The sequence below is a fragment of the Gekko japonicus genome, unplaced genomic scaffold, assembly GCF_001447785.1.
Source record: "Gekko japonicus isolate JY-2015 unplaced genomic scaffold, Gekko_japonicus_V1.1 scaffold643, whole genome shotgun sequence".
Taxonomy (NCBI): Eukaryota; Metazoa; Chordata; class Lepidosauria; order Squamata; family Gekkonidae; genus Gekko; species Gekko japonicus.
The window spans coordinates 374,822-396,058 of NW_015164201.1; the positions used below are offsets into that span (position 1 = coordinate 374,822).

General features: G+C 43.8%; 1 protein-coding gene across 1 annotated transcript in view; it reads right to left on the minus strand.

The window, feature by feature from the left end:
* Positions 1 to 16,147: 16,147 nt before the first annotated feature.
* LOC107108004 (chromosome unknown open reading frame, human CXorf57) overlaps positions 16,148 to 21,237 on the minus strand; it is a 35,885-nt gene continuing 30,795 nt past the window's right edge. The window contains exons 14-16 of the mRNA XM_015408389.1: positions 18,084 to 18,263; positions 16,764 to 16,909; positions 16,148 to 16,180 (exon numbers count right to left, since the gene is read on the minus strand). Of these exons, the coding sequence (XP_015263875.1) occupies positions 16,764 to 16,909; positions 18,084 to 18,263 (326 nt within the window). The 3' untranslated portion in view covers positions 16,148 to 16,180. The remainder of the gene's footprint in view (positions 16,181 to 16,763; positions 16,910 to 18,083; positions 18,264 to 21,237) is intronic.

A 21,237-nucleotide genomic window follows, 5' to 3' on the forward strand; every position in this document is an offset into this window, starting at 1 on the left:
GGTGGCCACATGATGGCATCATTGCTCCAGGATAGAATCCCAGAGACGCGGTATGTGCCATATCTCGGAACCAGCAAGCGTCTTTTCTTTCTTTTTTCACAGTTGTCTACCAGGTCCCACACTCTCCCCTTTTTTCTAGCACCTCCTCAAGGTACTGCTGATGAGAAGGAGGGCTCAGATCCAGCTCAAAAAGAAGCTGTCATCTTGAGTGCTACAGGGTTGCCAAACTCCATGATGTAGCTGGAGATCTCCTGGGATTACTACTAATCTCTAGGTGATAGAGATCAGTTCCCCTGGAAAAAATGGCTGCTTCGGAGGGTGGAATCTATGGCATCATATCCCATTGAAGTCCCTCAAACCCCACTCTCCTCAGGCTCCACCCCCAAATCTCCAGGTATTTTCCAATTCGGAGCTGGCAACTCTATGCTAGACATGTATTTAAACTCCTGGCTACAAGATTTTGTACTTGTTGAGTATACACAGCAAAGCAAGCCACACACTAGACTACTACCATCTGAGGTTTACCCTTGCTGTGGCTGGGCACACAGGAGCCAGCAGCTCACCAGAACAAAAGATCATGGGACAGAATGGAAAGCCACAGGCAACGGACCGCGGCTGCACCGCGGCTACATAAAAACTGAGTATCCCTAATATTAGAACAATTGTACTTTATTCAGCAAAGCTGCAGAGGATTATTTCTCAAGTAAGGCAACCAATACTTTTTTTTTTAAGTGTCCAGGTTCAAACATTCACTACCTAAAGAGGTGATAATATCAGGAGACATAGTAAGGATCTGCCAAAGGTGCCAGAATTCCAGGAGTGCCTGTCTCTGGTGCGTCAATGCCTTAGGGAGACAGTCACTGCCTGTGCTTTTGGAGGAGGTACATAGAGCTGGATGATCCAACCTCCCCACACACATTTGAATGCAAATGGAGTGCAAAGGATCCCCCACACACACACACATACTGTCAGAAGTAAATGATACACATTGAACATTAAAGAGCAAATTGTTTAGTAGTCTTGATCATTTAACATGTGAATGACTAGTTGCTTATCTGATATATATAAAAGCCCTAACACGTTGGAACTTTCCAGCTCTCCCATTGGCTGTGCTGTGCGCTCCATCATCCATTGGCCCATCAACCACCACTCGAGTACTCGTGTGCCATTGGGTGGGTGCTGGGTCTGCTCCTCTCTCCCACCCACTGCCAGCCTGGCCACTTCCCTGACAGAATAAACTGCCAAAATGGCTCTCTCTCCTGATGAAGACATTTCTCCTGCTTGGTTCCTGTGGGGCTTTTTCCTCAGTGGCTGTTGCTAGGCAACCAAGCTTGGTTCTGTCAGTAAAAAGGCAAAGGCAAGAGGCCCTTTCCAGATCTTCTTTGGCCTTTGTGAGGAACTCATTGGGGCCAGTCCTGACTAGGGTTGTCAGCTCCAGGTTGGGAAGATCCTGGAGATTTTGTGGTGGAGTCTATTGAAGGCAGAGTTTGGGAAGGGGAGAGGCCTCAGCTGAATAGAATGCCATAGAAAGACTGTACTTTTCCTGAGTAGAGGCTGCAGGTTGGGAGGGGGAGATGGAAAGCTGAAGTCAGAGGGGCTAATAAAGGTAGGCTGATGGTTGGCTGGGAAGGAGATAGGGTTGCAAACTGCAGGTTGGGAAGTTCCTGGAGGGTTTTTTTGCAAAAAAAAAAAATATTTTATAAAAATCAAACATACATACAAAAATTGGGGAATTGTCTATTCAGTTACCTCATACAATAACTAATTACATTTTTATTTGTTCCACCTTGTATTTTTATATAAATCTTTTGCATAGAATTAAAAATGTAGTTTATATTTGCTTCTAAATTGGTTGTATGCCGATATATTTTATTTGTTGTATTCTTCAAGTCATTTATAGAATCTTAACCATGTGTTCTCAAAGCTTCCTTCAGTCTGTCCTCTTAACATTAAAGTTAATTTGTTCATCTCTGCAGTTTCCAACATTTTGTTTATAGTTTCTTCTCTTGAAGGTAACTCATTTCTTCTCCAGTGTTTGGCATATATGGAAACTCCTGGAGATTTGAGGGGTGGAGCCTGCAGAGGGTGGGGCTTGAGGAGGGGTGGGACCTCAGACAGGTACAATGCCATGGACTCCACCCTCCAAACCAGCCATTTCCTCCTGGGGAATCACTGTTGCCAATCTCCAGGTGAGGGATGGAGGTCACTCAGAACTACAACTGCTGTCCAGATGGCAGAGTTCAGATCCCCTGGAGAAAATGGTGGGCTCTGTGTTATTATACCCTGCTGAGGTCAACACAGCAAATTGATGCTGAGTGCCCAAGGCCAGGGCACCCACCCAGAGCCTCTTTCTAGAGCTCTTTGTATTTATTTCCACAACTGGCCTTATTCCTAGTCATCTAATAAGACACATAGAGATACGAGTTTTCCCCCTCCCTTTGTGGCCCCTCAGCCCTCCCTGCATGTGTTTACTTGGTGCCTGTGCCATCTCTTAACATCTTAGATGCCAGATGAAGATGTGTTTACTTTCCCCAAGCCTTTGGCCATAGGTACTTTAAGATTTATTCTCTCATCTGTGGCTATCATTCCTGCCTTTTCTAACATTAATCTTTAATTATTGCTGATTTCATAGGTTTGATTTGACTCAATAAAGGAAGCCACGGCCCTCAGTTTGCAAGACTTGAACAAGGCTGTTAACAAAAGGATGTTTTGCAGGTCATTAATTTGTAGGGTGGCCAAGTCAGAAGCAGCTTGACTACACACACACACACGGTTTTAATTGCATTTTTAAAAAGAGCTGCCAGAAAAACTTTGATGTGAAAGGGGACATAAATGTCTTGAATAAAAGGGAGGGGGGGTGATTGAGCATCTAAATTCCTAGGGTACTCAAAAGATTCAAGCCTACCTTGGGCAATGGCCAATCATTAGAAAGCTTTATAAAAGAGAACAGACAAATCCATGCAGAGTACATATCCCCATGGCTACTGACTGTAGTAAGTAACTAGAACATCCACATATAGAAACAGCACATTTCAAAATGCCAGATGCTGGGAGCAAAGAGCAGAGAATGCCTATCACCTTGATTCCCCGCTTGACTGGTTGGCCATTGTTGGAAACGGAATACTGAAGTAGATGGACTTTGGTCTGATCCAACAATGCAGTTCTTATGTGCTTTACTCATCACTTCTGGCTGAAATAGTGTTGAATTCCCTGGCAATTTGAAAGCTGGATCAACACCTGTACCAGTGATCTATGTTCTGACATTGATGTACATGTATGTAGTAATTACTGTTCTTGAAAAAGATCAGCCAACCATCAAACATGTCCATATTTTAGGGTTATGGTGGGATGTGGACCACAGGGCTACTGTTTGTGCAGTTGCTGTTGTGGGCAAACTTACTGGATTCGCCATAAAATCTAGTTCTTTGTAAAAATTTGCTTTATGATGGGAGACTTAATTTTTTAAAATTAATTTTAGATTTAAGAGAGGAGACTTTATGTACCGGTTTAGCTTGGGCAATGGCCTTTTCCAGCCTCAGTTCTGCATCTGAAAGAATGGGCACTTCTCTCACATAACAAAGAGTAAAACGGAACAGAAATATAAAATACCTTATCCTAATTGTAATGCATTTTCACATAGAAGTAAGTCCCTGTGAATTCAGATAGACGTTCCCCCCAAAGGGTGTACTGGACCTCAGCTACAGTGTAATGAAGCCATAGATGAATGATTCATCATCACACGGAGTATGTAAATCCACTCAGGTATGGGAATCAGGTTAACAATAGACCGGACTAATGTTACAGGACTCCCCCCCCCAATATGACCCACCAATTGAATTTTGCTTGGTTTGTACTTGCCAAAACACAGTTCATGACATCGATTCCCCTACTACGCAGTCTTTTCCGATAAATGTGAGAGTCCCTGATTTACAAGATTCTGTCTCAGGTGCTGGGATCATAACACAACACAAATTAATTGCAAATTTAAGTAGAAAGCCTGAGCTATCGAGGCTGAAGCTTTCCACAACCAATCATCATAATAACACTTACCGGGATGTGCCATGGGGACTGTATAATTACCACGCGAAGGGTAGTTGTAGATCACAACAGCTTCAGCACCCTGCACAGCTGCGCGGTTTATCTTCTCAGTGAAAGTGCAGTTGCCTCTTTCAATCAGGGCAACCCACGGTGATCTAGAGGCAACAAACTCTGTATCCCAAGTGCAGGCTTGGAGGTTGGTAGAGTTGGGAATGACCACCAGTCCTTGAGCGTTGACTGCGGGAGAGTGTACTCCATACAAGCCGCATTCACACTTGTCGGTCTCGGAGCTGTTGTTCAAAGTGTTGAAATAAAACAAGCTCACGTTGGCTTTGACTGGAACAGCCTCTGCCGCTCTCAGCAGGCCAGCAAGAATCAGAAGGCAGACAGGTCTGGACTTCTTCCTCTGCTTCATCGTTTGCCCACTTAAGCATAACATTTGGAGTTCTCACAGGTCCTTTCAGTGGCCACCATCAACCTGCTGCTTCTCAAAACAGTCTGAAATTACAATCCTAGGCAGGTAAGCCACACCACTCCCTCCCTGGGATCATTAGATCCTCACTGCGTCATCTCCATTTCAGTCCAGAGGGAATAAATACTGCCTGATGCTAGAGCCACCCTGCAAGTGCACACAAAAGTAACCTTCAGCCCTCCTGTCCTGTTGCCTCATTCCCTCTCCATCCCACATCGCTGAGTTTATTTGCTTCTGCATAACACCTTGTAGAAAAGGTTCACCAGAGGTTGCTAGCCCCAGCCCAAATATGTTAAGAGGTCTGCTTTTCTTTAGGGAATTTACCATTTTTTTTTAACCAATCAAGTAGATATAGATTAAAAGCAAAGATAACATTCAGTATGAAAGCATCCAACTATAATGCAGTTCAAGAACTAATAATGTCGCTGTGTCTTTAGGAAAGTAAACACATATTTCTCCTGGCTGTCTTCCTGCCTCTTTGGGGCACCCTATCTATATCAAAGGTTAAGAACATGTTAAAGTGCATGCCCCATTCTTTCAAAAACCCCTTCCAAGTCCAATTACTTTTCCTTTCACTTCTAAATCTCACCTGAAACAAATTTAAGGAAATGAATTCTGTGCATGTGGCCCGCAACTGCCCCCCCCGCTAGATTAGCTGAAGCCCTTTAAATTGGGCAGGAGGGGAGGGAGAAGGGTGGCCAGGCAGGTAGTCATTCTTGGGGGCAGGGCTTGGGGGCAATGCTCACTCTAAGCTGTGGAGTCTTGTGAGCAAAAATCCTACTTTGTGAGCTACTGGCATTAAAGCTGTGAATGAGCAATTTGGCTACTGCATACATTAGTTTGCTCTGGAGCCATCCTTCCTGAGCTAAGACTAAAACCTGTGAACTGGAGGCTAAAAAACTGTGAGCTAGCTCACACCAACTCAGCTTAGAGGGAACACTGCTTGGGGACATCCCTGCCCCCCCCTGGAATGCCCCCCAAATCCCATAGCTAGAGCAACGAGGAGACCTAGCATACAGTTTAGTCAGCCTCCATATCTAATCTGTGTGATTCCAAAACCTTCTTTTGAACATGTGTTATATCAAATTAATACCAATGTATCAAGTCCCATCTGCACATGATGTTCTGTTGATATGTAAGCCATTCTGGTGTTTGTATATACAGGAAAACATAAGCAGTGTAGGTAGCGGGAAGATGATACATGCCAACAGCCCCTGATTCCCACAGAAATTCAGGATTGCTACTGTGCATTAGCAGGCACAGTCCGACACAGTTACATATGCTTAAGCATTGATTTCAAGGTACTTAAAGCATGTCTGTTTTGTTTAATTGTAGTCATTGTCTGGAATCTCAAAATATATTTTAGTTCTGTAGCATTTAAAACATTTATACCCTGCAGTCTCAGTTCAGAGATTCCAAAAGTAGCTTTCAGTTTCTGTCAATAAACACCCCAGTAAAATATCAATACACAGATAAATTAGCAATAACACAACTAAAGAAGCATCCATAAATAACTCAATAGAACACCTACATTAGCCTTAAAAAGATCTCCTTAAAAGCATGCAGCAGCCAAAGAATTTCTTCTGCTGATCAGAGCTATGTGGTAGAGGAAAATTTAAAACAAATCTCAAGGAAAAGACTTAAGGGGGTGGGGGAGCTTTGATCTTGTGCCAGAGATAAAGCACGAGGTGAATAGCCTGTTCCAGACTGAAGGCAGCACCACAGAGAAAGTCATGTTTCTGGTAGCCACCCACCTGAAAGTGGAGGTAACACAAAACAAGGGTCTCTGAAGGTGATAATGAGGAGGCTAATATTGGAACAAGCCATTCTTTTGGTTCTTGGTCCCAGAGCATTTTGGGCCTTTCAGCAAGAATGGTGGTTTATAAATTAAATAAAGCAGCACTTTGAATGATGCATTAAAGCAAACTGGCAGTCAGTGTAGTTATTTCCACATAACAGGGGCCCAGCCACAGTCTTGCGATATGCTTTGCACCAACTGAATCTTCCAGTCTTCAAATGCAGCCCCATATAAGAGCACATTGCAGTAATCTCACTGAATGGGATCCAATCGTAAATAATGATGGCCAGATCACCCTTTTCAGGAAAAGACCACAGCCTGCTGCAGTTGGTTAAAGTCACTCTGTGCTACAGATAAGCTGCATGCTTCTAGTGGCAAGCACCCATCCAACAACACCCACAAGTAATGAACCTGCGACTTCAGGGAGTGTGCAACCTCATCTACAACAGACAGACACCTTTCATTTCCAGGCTAAAATACTAAATTTATTTCTTTTTCTTTTTTTGTGTGTGTGTGTGTGTAAGTCATGGTTGACTTCTGGCAACCCCTACTGGGGGCTTGGACATTTCAGAGAGGTGGCTTATTATTGCTTGCCTCTGCGTCCCAGCCCTGGTATTCCTTGATGGTCTCCCTTCCGAGTACTTGCCAGGATCAGCCCTACTTAGCTTCTGAGATCTGATGAGATCAGGCTTACCTGAGCTATCCAGGTCAGGGCAAAATACAAAATTTCAAATCTACATGAAAGCATTTTGAAACAAATAGGGAGAATTTGCTGCATGGAAGACAGAACTGAAATGTTCATGCCCTGGGACATGCCAGTTTAGTTAATATGGCAGTATTTATTTGGGAAATTTGTATGCCACCTCTCCAGAGCTGCTCACAATAATAAAACAAAACCAATCAATACAATAGAACAAGTCATATAATAAAATCAGTCCATGAAACAGCCAACTTGGGAGAATAAATAATTAAAACCTGATCAATAAAAAATGCCAATAAAACACAAGCTGATTAGAAAAGCTGAGCCACAGAACGAGATAAAACAAATAGATCAGTCTAAAATTATACTAACATTGACCAAGCCTCAGGAATGGGTAGACCATAACACACCCAAAAGAATCCCTTAGTTAAAAAACTGGGAAAAGATAAACGTTCTGGCCTGGCATCTAGAAGAAAGACAAGGCTCAAGGTGTGTGTGAGGGGGCAAGCCAATTGTGAGGTGCCACCACCAAAAAATTTGTCACTACTTGTCTTACCTCTGAACAAAGATCAGGTGTTGAGAAGAGAAACTTCACTGGAAAGCTGGACAATTTGGGGGAGGCAGCCAAGCTGTTTAGGGCCTAATAAGGTCTGGATATTGCTGGCATCTTACTTTAAATCACTGGACAGTCTCTCCCAGTGATTTCATGAGATGTTGAATGGCATGCGGGGTAGGTAGTATTGGGTTATATGTAAAAAATAATAATAACCATTTTTCTTGGAAGCACAGAAGCTTTTCACAGCATCCCTGATCCGCCATGTTTCCTGGTTAGTTAAGGAGAAAGCGCTATTCAAACAATCTACAAAGATGATCTGACTCCAATGGTAACAAGAGAAAGAAATTTTACTTACAAAAAATAGAAGCACATCTGATATGTAAATGACTGAAATGAATGTGTTTTAATGAAACTGAAAATAAATTTATAAAAAAATAGAAGCACATCTTACATTACATATTCATGAAGATACATTTTACTTATTGTGAAAAGATTAATTTCAGAAAGGTTAACTTGCTACAGCTTCGAGGCCAGGTAAGAGAGAAGAGAGGTTCTCCATAAGATGAAAAACAGAAAGCGAACAACAGCCAAAGAGGCTCAACATCTAACTGATGAGAGGGTGGGGCCAACTGCCAAGTATACCCCAGTGAGAGAATGCTCTTAGCCCTTTCCCTCCCAGATCCTCTTGCATGCACAGTTACAATATCCAACTGATAGATCCCTGAAGGACTCCAATCTCCCTTATAAATAATAGCCGAATGGTGGTGGCACTTCTCTAGAACATTCCATACACTCCAAAATCAGTTTGCTCTCTGATTTGTCATTCAGAGGGTCTCCCTATCCACTGGCTGCTTTGCCTGAGTCCTGCCTCCAACATTCTAAACATTTTGCTAATCCTCTCCCCCCCATAGCCAGTCAGAACACAGAGGTTATTTGCATATGCAGCCTCATTGGCCTCTGCCTCGGAACACAGGTCATTTGCATATGCGACTTGATTGACTTTTGCCTCTAACATTCTAAACAGTTTTGCTGTTCTGAGGTAAAATGTGTCCAATCTCCAGGTGAGGGCTGGAGATCACTCAGAATTTACAACTGCTTTCCAGATGGCAGAGATCAGTTCCCCTGGAGAAAATGGTGGGCTCTGTATCCTTATATGCTGCTAAGGTGGCCCCTGTATGACAGCCAATGTGACGTAGCAGTCAGGGCTTCAGAGCACGGGAGAGGCTGCAGGTGTGTGTGGGGTGGAAAGCTGAAGAGTGAGGGGGAAAATAAAGGTAGGTTGATGATTGGCTGGGAAGAAGATAGGGTTGCCAACTCCAGGTGGGAAATTCCTGGTGATGTGAGGCATGGAGTCTGGAGAGGGTGAGGTTTCAGGAGGCGTGGGACCTCAGACAGGTACAAAGCCATAGACTCCACTCTCCAAACCAACTATTCCCTTCTGGGGAACCATCGTTGCCAATCTCCAGGTGAGGGCTGGAGACCACTCAAAATTACAACTGTTCTTTAGGTAGCAGAGATCAGTTCCTCTGGAGAAAATGGTGGACTCAGTGTCATTATACCCTGCTGAGGTTGCCACAGCAAATTGACACTGAGTGTCCAAGGCCGGGGCACCCGCCCAGAGCCCCTTTCTAGAGATCGTTGTATTTATTTCCACAACGGGCCCTTTTCCTAGTATAATATAAGACTAGTCTTAAATCTGCCTCATCAGTTATAGTTATGTCCAGTAAACCTTGTTTTTTTGTGCATATAACTTTTTAGTGTGTGTGTGTGTGTGTGGGGGTCATCTTACATTCAGTGTTGCCTTCCTTTTGAATAACTATAGTAAGTGCTACGGGGCTGAACAGTAGTCGCCTGCTACCTTCTGGAATCAGTCAGCCAAATAAGAGCTGAACCACTGAAGCATGATGCCCCTCCCCCCACACCTCACTCAGCCTCTCTAGAAGATACAATGGTTGATGGAACCAAAAGCTGTCAGATGGTCCAGGACAGTCAACAGGGACACACTCCCTATCGTCTCCTGGCACATATGATCAGGAAGATGATAGCTGTTTCTGTCCCAAACCCAGGCCTAAATCTAGTGATCAAGATAATCCATCTTGGATTATTTTGGAGAGCCAGTTTGCTGTAGTGGTTAGGAGCGTGGACTCTAATCTGGAAGAACTGGGTTTGATTCCCCACTCCTCCTCATGCAGCTGCTGGTGTGACCTTGGGTCAGTCATAAATTCTTTCAGAGCTGTTCTCTCAAAGGCAGTTCTTGGGAGAGCTTTCTCAGCCTCATCTACCTCACATGGTGTCTGTTGTGGGGTGGGGAAGGGATTGGAAGCTGCTCTGAGACTCCTTTAGGTAGTGAAGGGCGAAGTATAAATCCAATTTCTTCTTCATCTTCTTCAAAATTTCTTGAACAAAGATTTGCATCTCATTTTCCCCTCCCCCACTATTCTTTCTCTTTTGTGAAAGCCACTATAGACTCTCCCCTTTTCCTGCTTCCTTCTCTCCTTCCCATCCATCAGCCAACCTTTATTTGCTCCTCCGTCTTCAGCTTTCCCTCTCCACTTCAGCAGCCTCTGCCTAGGAAAACTATGGCTCAGTTGTGTGGTGCTAGTCATGGGGGCAGGTTCACTTGCATGGTAGAGAACCCTCAAGGACCTGGGGGGAGGAACACCTCACTTCCCTCGTGTCCTCCTCCTAGCAACCCCCATATCTTCTCTTCTTTCTCTGCCTCATTCTCTCCTCAGTTATTCACTAACGTACCTTTTATCTGCCACTCATCTTCGGCTATATTTACTTTATTTACTTTATATATGTATTTACTGCCTTTTATGGTCAGAAACCAAGTCTAGAATGCTGTAGTTGCCTAGCTATGGCCACTGAGAGCTTGGGTATCTTAAAGTTACAAGCACTCTTTTTATCATTTTGGGATTAAAAAAAATAATATTTTATAAAACACACATAACATACATACAAACATACATACAAAGATTAAACCTCCCTCATGTATTTCTTTTGATTTCAGTTTTTCTGCAAATCTGGAGCATTTTAAAAAGTTGTTAAAAGATCTGTCTTGGCCTTTCATGGATCCGGTTTATGGATTTTTAAGTATCCTCAGATTTGCCCGACTTCACTATTAGAACATACGATGATGATTACTCATGAAAACAAATCCAGTGTTAACACTATTGTGCAATTTCTTCAGGCAACAGAAGCATTTTGTTTAATTAGGTAATATGGCATCCACTTCCATCATCAACAAACCAGAGTGAAAACACATATGACCATTTTAATTATGACAGCTGTACTTGGTTTGAATTGTGTTTCCCCTTTAAGAACTTTGTTATCTGTCATTGGATTATCCAAAATGCTGAGTTAACTGGCATCACCCAGAAGTCAAGCTCCTCTACCTTCACCACCATGCCTGCATCTTCAGGCATACACATTCCCACTCTCACCTCTCCAGCTGCCCAGCTTGATGTCTTTGGTTGTTGCTGGGCTTCTGCCAGCTGGTGCTGCCAGCTGAGGTCATCCTCAGGTGCCACATCTACCTGCCTTGAGCTGTCAGGAGCCAGCTCTGCTGGTGGGCTGGTGGGTAGCTGACCTGCTCATTTCTCTGCTGTGAGGGTCAGTCCATGGTTTTGAGGAGAAGAGAAAGCATCTCTCCAGGCAATAATGTTCCCAAGGGGATGGAGTTCAGTCACTGCATATTCCTCTGGGGAGGGGCAGGATACATCTGAGTATTTGGAATATTTGATTACCTGGCAACCCCCATTCCCATAAGTGGCAGGTAACAAAGCTTTTTCTGTAGATGGACACAGAAAGCAGGGAAGAGTTTGGTGTGCAGTTGTAGTTCTGCTCCTTGACAAGTGTGAGCCTCCACACTTATCTAACCTTCCCAATCAAGCTAGTAAACTTCTCTTTCTTCTTCCATTACTGCACTTTCTTGGCTAATGCTTCTGATGGCCACCAGCACTCATCACTATTATGCTTCCATATAACATGAATTATGCTCAATACTATAAGGAAATATGACAGTAGCAATTAAGGCACCAACAGTCCCACGCGGAGGAGGAGGAGGAGAGTTGGATTTATAGCCCACCCTTCAGAGTCTCAGAGCAGCTTACAATCGCCTTCCCTTCCTGTTCCCGCAACAGACACCATGTGAGGTAAGTGGGGCTGAGAGAGCTCCTCTGGGGAGGGTGACAGACCCTGGGATGGTTTGCCCACGAATTTCATGGAGCAACAAGCTTCTGCACTCTTCCCTTCCAACTCTGATTTGTCAGTTTCTACTATCTGAGCCAAGAGGGCTCACATAACTAAATGGATGTACATGACAGTTTCCCTCTGTCCATTCATCTATATAGCCCTCCTGACACTGGGTACTCTTGTTTTGAAGAGTATGCTCTCGTATTGAAGGTACAATGTGGCCATGAAAAAGTGGTAGTAAGGGGTAACGGTGCACAGAGGGCTGTTTTATGCATGCACAGGCCTCTGCACAGATATGGCTCAGCCTGTGAAACTGAGGAGGCAGCTGAAAGCAGACCCTATGCAGAAGAGCAGAGTAAGGCCTTATTGTAGGTCAGTCAGGAGAGATGGACTCCACAGGAGAAGAGGACTCCTCAGGAGGAGACCAGTATAACCAGCTCTGAATCAGTGGAAGCCGGCAAGCAAGAAGATGAACTGCAGGCTTGTCAGAATTCACAGCCACCAGCACCTTCTAGCCTGTTCCAACAGTTGAAACCCAGGTAGTCATTACCAGCCTTCCAGTTTCACCCACACCCTTTGAGCGCCAGAGACAAAGGCTCAGAATGGAGCTCCAGGAGAGAAGACAAAGTGCACATCTCCTGGATCAATGCCAGCTGCCTGCTGATGGTGAGTAACTGCAGGGTTACTCCCAAACAGTTGGCTGCAAGACCAAGGGTGTCAAACTCCAAACAGAATTAACGGTTTTTTAAAACTTAAAATACAAACATGGTTAAAACAGTAACACTCTTATCATTTATTTAATAGTCTTTGATAACTGACACCTCCTAAACCTCTCTCCCTGCCCTTAAAAGATGCCTACCTAAAATGGAAACGTGGGGAGATAGTGGGATTTGGCAATGCAATTTTTTAAACAAAACATCAAGAAAAAGCACAAGGATCACAGCATAAACTAAAAATATAAAATGCTCTGAGCCTAGGAAAACATGAAATGGCTGGGCATTGCAAGCAAAACCCCCCCCCCCCCCAGGTTTACTCAGAGTGGCAGTGGCTCTCCAATGTAATGTCCCCCTTTGGCTGTGGGTTCCCAGGTTATTCGCTCAGGCACCTGTTCTCAGGCCCATTCAGCAGAGACAAGCTGGCTCAAAACATCAGCCCTTTATTTGCAAGCAGACAACTTCAACTGGCATACAAACACTTGAAACTGAAACTCCACTCCATTAAAATACACTGCAGCTCAAAAAAAGCTGCAATGCAGAATGGATTTTCCATTAAGGTTTCTGGGCCCAGACAGACTACTCTGGGACTAGAATGACAGCCCTCAGAATGGAATTCCATTCCCAGAATGCAACTGCTACTCCCAGGGACCATCATTCTACTCTGGGGGCTGTCATTCCAGTCCCAGAGTAATCTATCTGGGCCCAGAGACCTTAAAGGAAAATCCATTCTGCATTTTCTTTGCAGCTTTTTTTGTGCTTTAGCGCAGAGGAGTTTCCTGCTGGAGGAGAAACCTGAGAAGACAAGGCCCAGCCAGCTGGGACGTTTGGCAGCCCCAATCTCCTTCGGAAGGGAGAGGACAGGGAGGGGGAGGGGGGCATGGGCTGAAGAGAGCCGTGGGCTGAATTAAAGCCCTGGGCGGGCTGGTTCTGGCCAGCAGGCCTTAGGTTTGACACCCCTGAGTAAGACCTTCCAGCAGATGCCTATAAAAGTTGGTCAAGGGAGACTGTTCAATGCAGAAGGAACAAGTCACCACCTGTGAGCTTTGCGACTACAGCAGCTGACTTTGCTTTGCCCCAGTGACCTTCAGACCGTGTTTGGACATGGATCTCAGACCTGCTTGCTCTTGTGCATGAAGGACTGGACAACTCTGCTTTGCCCCAGTGACCTTCAGACCGGCTTTGGACATGGATCTCAGACCTGCTTGCTCTTGTGTATGAAGGACTGAACGACTCTGCCTTGCCTGACTTCTGGAACCCTGACTTTGGACCAACAGTGATGCTGACTCTGGACTCTGACTGTACCCAGCCCTTGACAGGCCTCCACCTCTGCCTGCACCCTGGAACGCTATTACCACAGGGCAAGTGGAAGAAGGCCTTCTTCTTCTTGCAGCTTCAGCCAGCAGCAGAGTTTTCAGTAAGCCAGCAGGGAAAAGTTATTGTTGCTTAAAGTTCCCTCTTGATCCCTTGCCAGAGGAGATGTCACTGTACAGGGCAATGGCTATGGCACTTCTAAAGGTGGACAATAAACACGATGATCTTAACTTCCATCCTGTATGAAGGGAGCAATTTTAATTAAGCAGTTAATAACCTCTCTGTGTTCATGTATGCACAATGAATCCAGTCCTTGCTTTGCCTGTAGAAAAATGTATCAGAGTTGCATTTTTATTAAACATACAAAAACATACAGAAAAATGTGAGAAGACTCTCACTGTGGCACATGATATTTAAATTTAGGTAAATACCTAGACAAAATAGTAATAAGTTACTGCAATATGAAAACTACAATGCAACACAAGATAATGTCCAAGATGGACTTTAAAAGGTTATTATGTACACATGTCCTCCCCAACTAAAAAACAAATCAAAACAACACACACACACACATTTCCCTCCCCCTTTGTACTACACTCCAGCTATAGGGGGTACCCATTCTGGGAGTACTTAGCTCTTGCTGTTTTCTTCCTCTCCTGATCTCCATTAAAAAGGAAAAAAAATCATCATTTTGAAGGGCCAGGTTTCCATCACCGTTTTTTCTTTTGAATTGCTTACCACCCCCACCCCCCAAATGGAGGGAGCTCTGACATATGCCTGTGCTTCACTTTGGTTACCAGTTGCCTTCTTTGGCTAGGAATGCTCACTATCATTAAGGCAAAGTTTGATAACATCACTGCATTTAGCTGCCCAGAAAGTCAATTTCTTCCTTGGTGCAAGCTCAGTTTCCACAAAAACAACAGCAAGATTGGACTTCTGGTTTATGGCGACACGCTGAGCAGACTCATCTCCCGGACCTCCCGGGGATGAAATCTGCACACCAGCAGAGGGGGGGGGCAATGTCTCGCTACCCCCCCCCCGAGCCAGGTTGAAAGGCTCCTAGCCATGGGACTTTTCAGAGGTTGCCTCTTCGCCAGCGCAATGATGGGGAATCGAGGCACTTCTCTGTCCTGACGGTCCTCCTGCTGTGTGTCCATATGGAACTAGTGACGCTGACCGGGACAAGCGCTGGAGATCGAGCGGTTTAAACGGAGGTACAGCGAGGTCGCAAGACCGATTATGAACTGTGAGTCAGATTAGAGCGTAATTGACATTTTAAAAAGAAAGCTCCCACCCCAAGGACTAGGAAAAAAAGCGAGCGGGGAGGGGCCCCTCCCAAGCGCATGAACTTAAATGCGAGGCCCGAGGGGGGAGAGGAAGCAAAAACACTGAAATCTGTTGAGAGAGACTTACCAGGGTGCGGATGAGCGTATGAGCGTATATTCAGAGACTTTAGCAAATCTTCGGAAAGTAAACAATCCATAAAGATGGCGGGGAAGAGGACTGAGAAAGAAAAACTTTTAAAAGCGAAAGTAAATGGGAGCCCTTGTCCGGAAGCAACCACCAAGTTGGCTGAAACGTTGGCAGAGTCCCTGCGCCCCCTTCTGGATCAGATGACTAATCTCAAGGAACAGTTTTTAAACAGCAGCTTCAACTGAATGAGACTCTTAAAATCACGGAGCAAACAGCTGAGAAAGTGAAAGAAGTTGACGCCAGTACCCAAAAGGTGAAGAAAAAGGTGCAAAGGTTGGAAAAGAAGCAAATTTCTACAGAAGAATAACTTTTACAGTTACAAATGGAAAAGGCTAACTTGGTCCTTCGATTCCAAGGTGTCCCAGAATTCAAAGGCGAGAATCTGAAGCAAGTGATGAACGATGCATTAGCCCCAGTGACAGATTTGAAGGCGGAGTATCTTATGAGCGAAATGGATGTGGCCTACAGGTCCTATTCCATATACATAAAGAAGAATAATCTGCCTGGGGAAATAGTAATGAGATTCTCGAAGACGCACGTGAGGGATTCTATCCTGAGAGTGACGGCGGGGACACCCTTGAAAATTGGGGACAGTACCATCAGGATTCTGAAAGACATTCCATTTGAAATAAGACAAAGGAGAAAGAAATATAAAGATTTAATTCTTTTTCTTCAAACAAATACAATTAGCTACAGGTGGTTATATCCAGAGGGCATAACCTTCAAACTTCAGGATAAAAAAGAAAAGATTGACTCTGTTTCCAAAGCACAGGGCCTTTTGAGAATCCAGTTGGGTGAGCCAGAGGAGATGGATAAAGAGGAGAAGGACAGTAAGTCCAGTGGTGAGCTGGACTCGGGGTCTTCTGGAGAGGACTCTCTTTCTGAAAAAGGGGCGGCTGCCCCTAAAAGTCCATATAAACTGAGGAAAAGACAAGAAAAGAAAAAATGAAGGCTGAAGGACTCTGAATTGTGCCTTTGAAAATATGGTTTTTAATAATGGGATGCTCTGGGGTTTCTCTCTAACAGTTAAATCTAAGTGTTAAAAGATATTTTAGCATGTCTGACTAAGTTCAAAAGATATTAGCGATCTAAGGAATAATTTTGTACTTAAGCTGTTTTAATGATCTCCTTCTCTTGGGGTTTTAGTTAGTAGTGGTAATCTTTACTTTCTCCTTAATTGTAGTTCCCTTCCCTCATTTCTTTGTAGTTTGTAGTCTAATTAAAAAAGCAATAAAAAATCCCCTCCGGGGGGCAAAACAAACAAAAAACCCCCCAAAACAGCAGGATTTGCCAGTTGCTGAGCATTACTTGTAGCACCAAATAATCGATGACTGAGGATGAACTATATTATAAACTAGTACTGTCAAATATGAAAAAGCTAAAATCCCACTTTTCTAATGTTACTGCCAGACATTCAAACTCTTCTGTTGTTTATGTTCAACCAATGGCAGGATAAAAATTCTCTGTTGGAATTACATCATCATTCAACTGTCAATATTTACCTAAGTTTTGCTTATTACATCAGCTTCTGTAATTTTATACACTTTATTAAGGAAGACTTCAACTTTATCTTCAGTCAAAGAACAGATATCCAGGATACAGATGACATGTTGTTTTTCCAGGTCGGCAGCTGCTTTTACAACTTCATCTAGTGAGCAAACAGAGAGTGTTCCTGTGTATTAGTATTAAACATTTAAATGGTGCTTTGTTGCTTATTCACGAAAAGCACTGTAGTGTTAATCAATCACATTTTTCTATGGGCCGTGTCCCAGAACAGGTGAACTAGAGTGAGAGAATCTGCTCATGCTACCATAGCAACCAAAAGCTTTTCTCAGAAGACTCAGCCCCCAAGCTTGGGCTAGGAAACAAAGATGGCTGCAGATTTCCCCTCACTCAGATCATGCAAGGACAGTAACTTAAAACTCTTCCTGTATTTGGCAAAACAAACGAAAACCAAGAAGGCATTCTCTTATTAGGATGTTTTAATTGTAGAAAATATTCAAGAAGCTTGGTGTGAAACTTTAAAAAGAACTGTTTAAGAAGAGTACTTCTCAACACATCCGACAACACTTTCGGCCCCTATGGAATCCAGCATGTTACTGGATGACCCCAAACAGGTTTGCATGCTTCCATTTCCTGAACATAAAATTTAAGACAGCAAAATAATTGGTGCAGTAAGCAAGGCTTCCAACTTCTCCTTAGTGCCATGTATTTAGAGAGTTTGGCAGTTCCTTTACCGGCCCATAAGGGAAGTTGGCATTAACAGGCAGAAAGGCATAATTTTCAATCTATCCGTCAAGATTGTGCTGTGTACATGTTTATACAACTACTGAAAGCCAGTCTGACACAGTGATCAGAGCATCAGACTAGTATCTGGGACACCCGTATACAAATCCCCACTCAGCCCTCAAGTAGGGTGGCCTTAAGCCAATCACTCCCTCACAGCCTAAACTGCTACGCAGGGATGAGGGAGATAAAAATACAATATATTCCCAGGCAAACAGCTGCTCAGAAGGAATATGTATATTTAAGCACCTGATTTTCCATTTACTTTAATGGCAAGTGTTAAAGAATGTCACTGTTTAAAATGCTGATCCCTCTAAAAATATTGCTTTAAGGAGGGTTTCTCACCAGCATGGCAGAACTGTAGCATGCCTTATCAATCTGATTAAAAAAATATTTTAAGAATTAATTTTTTAAAAGGATCCTAGGAAAAGGGCTGCTGTGTATGGAAAATAGTTATTTAAAATTGTACATCTATTTGGGACTCATGATGTAATTAATAAGTAGTGCTACAACAATAATCATCTAGAAGTTCCTACCTGAAAATGAAATTATCTCAGAAAGCCCTTCTTTGTTAATAGTCTTCTGTTGACATGAAGTACCGCTCACGCTGGTCAACACTTCATCATTTAATACATCCTCTGCTCGGAATAAATGGGAATCTTCAGGGCAGCATACAGGCAGGAAGGCAACATCTACAGCTATGTCATGATTTATGCCTGTACAACAGAGAGTTTAATTACCACCAGCTTAATCAAGTCTTTTGCCAGAGACCACTTCTGAATCAAGAATGAAAAATGTATGATGTGGGCACAAGAAAGCGGCTGATCCATCTCTGATGGCCACTGTTTCATGGAAATCTTTGGTAGCTGGTCTTTAAGAGATTTCAGGATGTTCAAACATCAAAATCCCATTTTGCATGTTCTTGATGATCCATACAGCTCAACACCCAGCCTTAAGATGGGATATCTCATATAACTCTTCCCTAAACAGTTACCTGCCTTTCATTGAGAAACCTCCCCAACCCTAATGTATAGTATAAATAATTTTGTAGTTTAAACCCATAGGTTTGGATCCTGAATACCACCAAGAAGCAAGAGGAATTTCACCATATTTTCACTGTAGCTCCCAAACCCATATGGCTATTCATCCACAGGAATAACTCAACCCCAGTATTCTACTGTCCTGGGACTGAAAAAACACTGAAGGAGTGAAGCAGAATACCACAAAGATCTGCACTTTAGCTGGTGTGGTTGGGAGATGATCAATTGTTTTTTCTGTTTTCTCCTACAGCATCCCACCTTTCCTCATGGTTACTTTTTTGAAACCATCAAAAAGAGTAACAGAGCAATCCATTTTAGATTTGGGTGTGGCCCAGTTGTGAGTCATGGCCCATCAGTGGAATGGAACAATGGTATGCTTATGTCATTACCCAAATACAGCCAACTACCATTCCTTATACAATCTACCCAACAGACCCTTTTGTTTGTTTGTTTCGGTATTTTTAATACGTGTGTGTGTGTGTGTGTGTGCGCACCTGAAAGTAATGGCGACCTCTGGTGACTGACCCCCTACTGGGGGCCTGGAGGATGTCCAGAGAGGTGGCTGAATGAGGCCTGCCCCTGCCTCCTGCCTCTGGTATTCCAAGGAGGTCTCCCATCAAAGTACTTGCCAGAGTCAACCCTGCTTAGCTTCCAAGATCTGACAAGATCAGGCTTGCCTGGGCTATTCAAGTCAGGGCCCCACTAGACCTTTTTTTAATCCTTACCACTTTCCTTTCAATCCATTCCAGCGTCATCATTCTAGAAAAGTGCTGCTCAGAACAAACAACTCCTGCTAACTTATGGTAACCCCGTAGGGTTTTCAAGGCAAGATACGTTCAGAAGTGGTTTACCATTGCCTGTCTCCACTTCACAACCCTGCTATTCCTTAGAGATCTCCTATCCAACCCTGCTTAGCTTCCGATATCTGTCGAGCTGGAATGCTTAGTGTCAGAGGAGAATATCTACATTATGGGCATTTCAGAAACTTGGTGGAATGAGGATGAGCAGTGGGATATAGGGATTCCTGGATATAAATTATATTGGAAGGATAGGGAGGAAAGGGTCGGAGGTGAAGTGATCTGTATGTCAGAGAGGGTATAAAGGTAAAGGTTCCCTTGGTCGAAAACCAGTTGAATCTGACTCTAGGGTTGCGGTGCTCATCTCCATTTCAAAGCCGAAGAGCCAGCGCTGTCCAAAGACATTTCCGTGGTCATGTGGCCGGCATGACTAAACACCAAGGCGCACGGAACGCTGTTACCTTCCCACTGAAGTGGTACCTATTTATCTACTTGCAATTTCTTGCTTTCGAACTGCTAGGTTGGCAGGAGCTGGAATTAGAGACAGGAGCTCACTCCGTCATGCGGCACACTCGGGTCTTGAACTGCTGAACTACCAACCTTCCACAGCCTGCAGTTCAGCATCTTGAGCCACCGCAGCTCCTTAGAGAGGGTATACAGTCCAGTAAAATTGAGAATCTAAGAGAAATGGATTCACCTACAGAAATGCTATGGTGAAAACAGCGGGACCAAAAGGAAGCTTAACTCTGGGAGTTTGTTATCGCCCACCAGATTAAAGGTTAAAGGGTGTGTCATAGTAGGTGATTTTAACTACTCACACATTGATTGGGTCAATATGTGTTCAAGTCAGGAGAAAGAGACTGAATTTCTAGATACTCTCAATGACTGCCATGGAGCAGATGGTCACAGAACCTACCTGGAGTCGGCAATCCTGGACTAATGTAGCTAACGCAATCCCCATCTTTAAAAAAAGGCTCCAGAGAAGATCTGGGAAATTACAGGCCGGTCAGTCTAACGTCAATACCGGGTAAGTTGGTGGAATCCATTATTAAAGATAGAATTAGTAGGCTAGGCACACTGATGAACAAAAGCTATTGAGGAAGAATTAGCATGGATTCTGTAAGGGGAGATCTTGTCTCACTAACCCTTTAGAGTTCTTTGAGGGGGTGAACAAACATGTGGACAAGGGTGGTCCAGTAGACGTTCTTTACCTAGTCTTCCAGAAAGCTTTTGATAAAGTTCCTAAGTAAACGCAGCAATCATGGGATAAGAGGACAAGTTAAATAACTGGTTAAATAACAGGAAACAGAGAGTGGACACAAATGGGCAGTTTTCACAGTGGAAGGTGGTCAGCAGTGGGGTACTGCAGGGCTAGGTACTAGGTCTGGTACTTTTTAATTTGTTCATTAACAATTTGGACTTGGGAGTAAGCAGTGAAGTGGCTAAGTCTGCGGATGACACTAAGTTGTTCAGGGCGGTGAGAACCAGGGAGAACTTTGAAGTGCTCCAGAGGGATCTGTCAAGGCTGGACAAGTGGGCGTCAACGTGGCAAATGAGGTTCAACATGGACAACTGCAAAATAATGTACATTGGAGCCAAAGATCCTAACTCAATGAAATTAATGAGCAGTAGGCTTAGAACAGATAAAAGGAAGTACTTCTTCACCCAAAGAATAATTATCATGTGGAATTCACTGCTGCAGGAAGTGGGAGTGGGAGTGGCTACATGCCCAGACAGCTTCAAGAGGGGATTGGATAAACATATGGAACACTCTGTATGGGGCAGTGATGCGCTGTATTCTTGGTGCTTAGGGGGCAACAGTAGGAGGGCTTCTGGAATTCTGGCCCCACTGC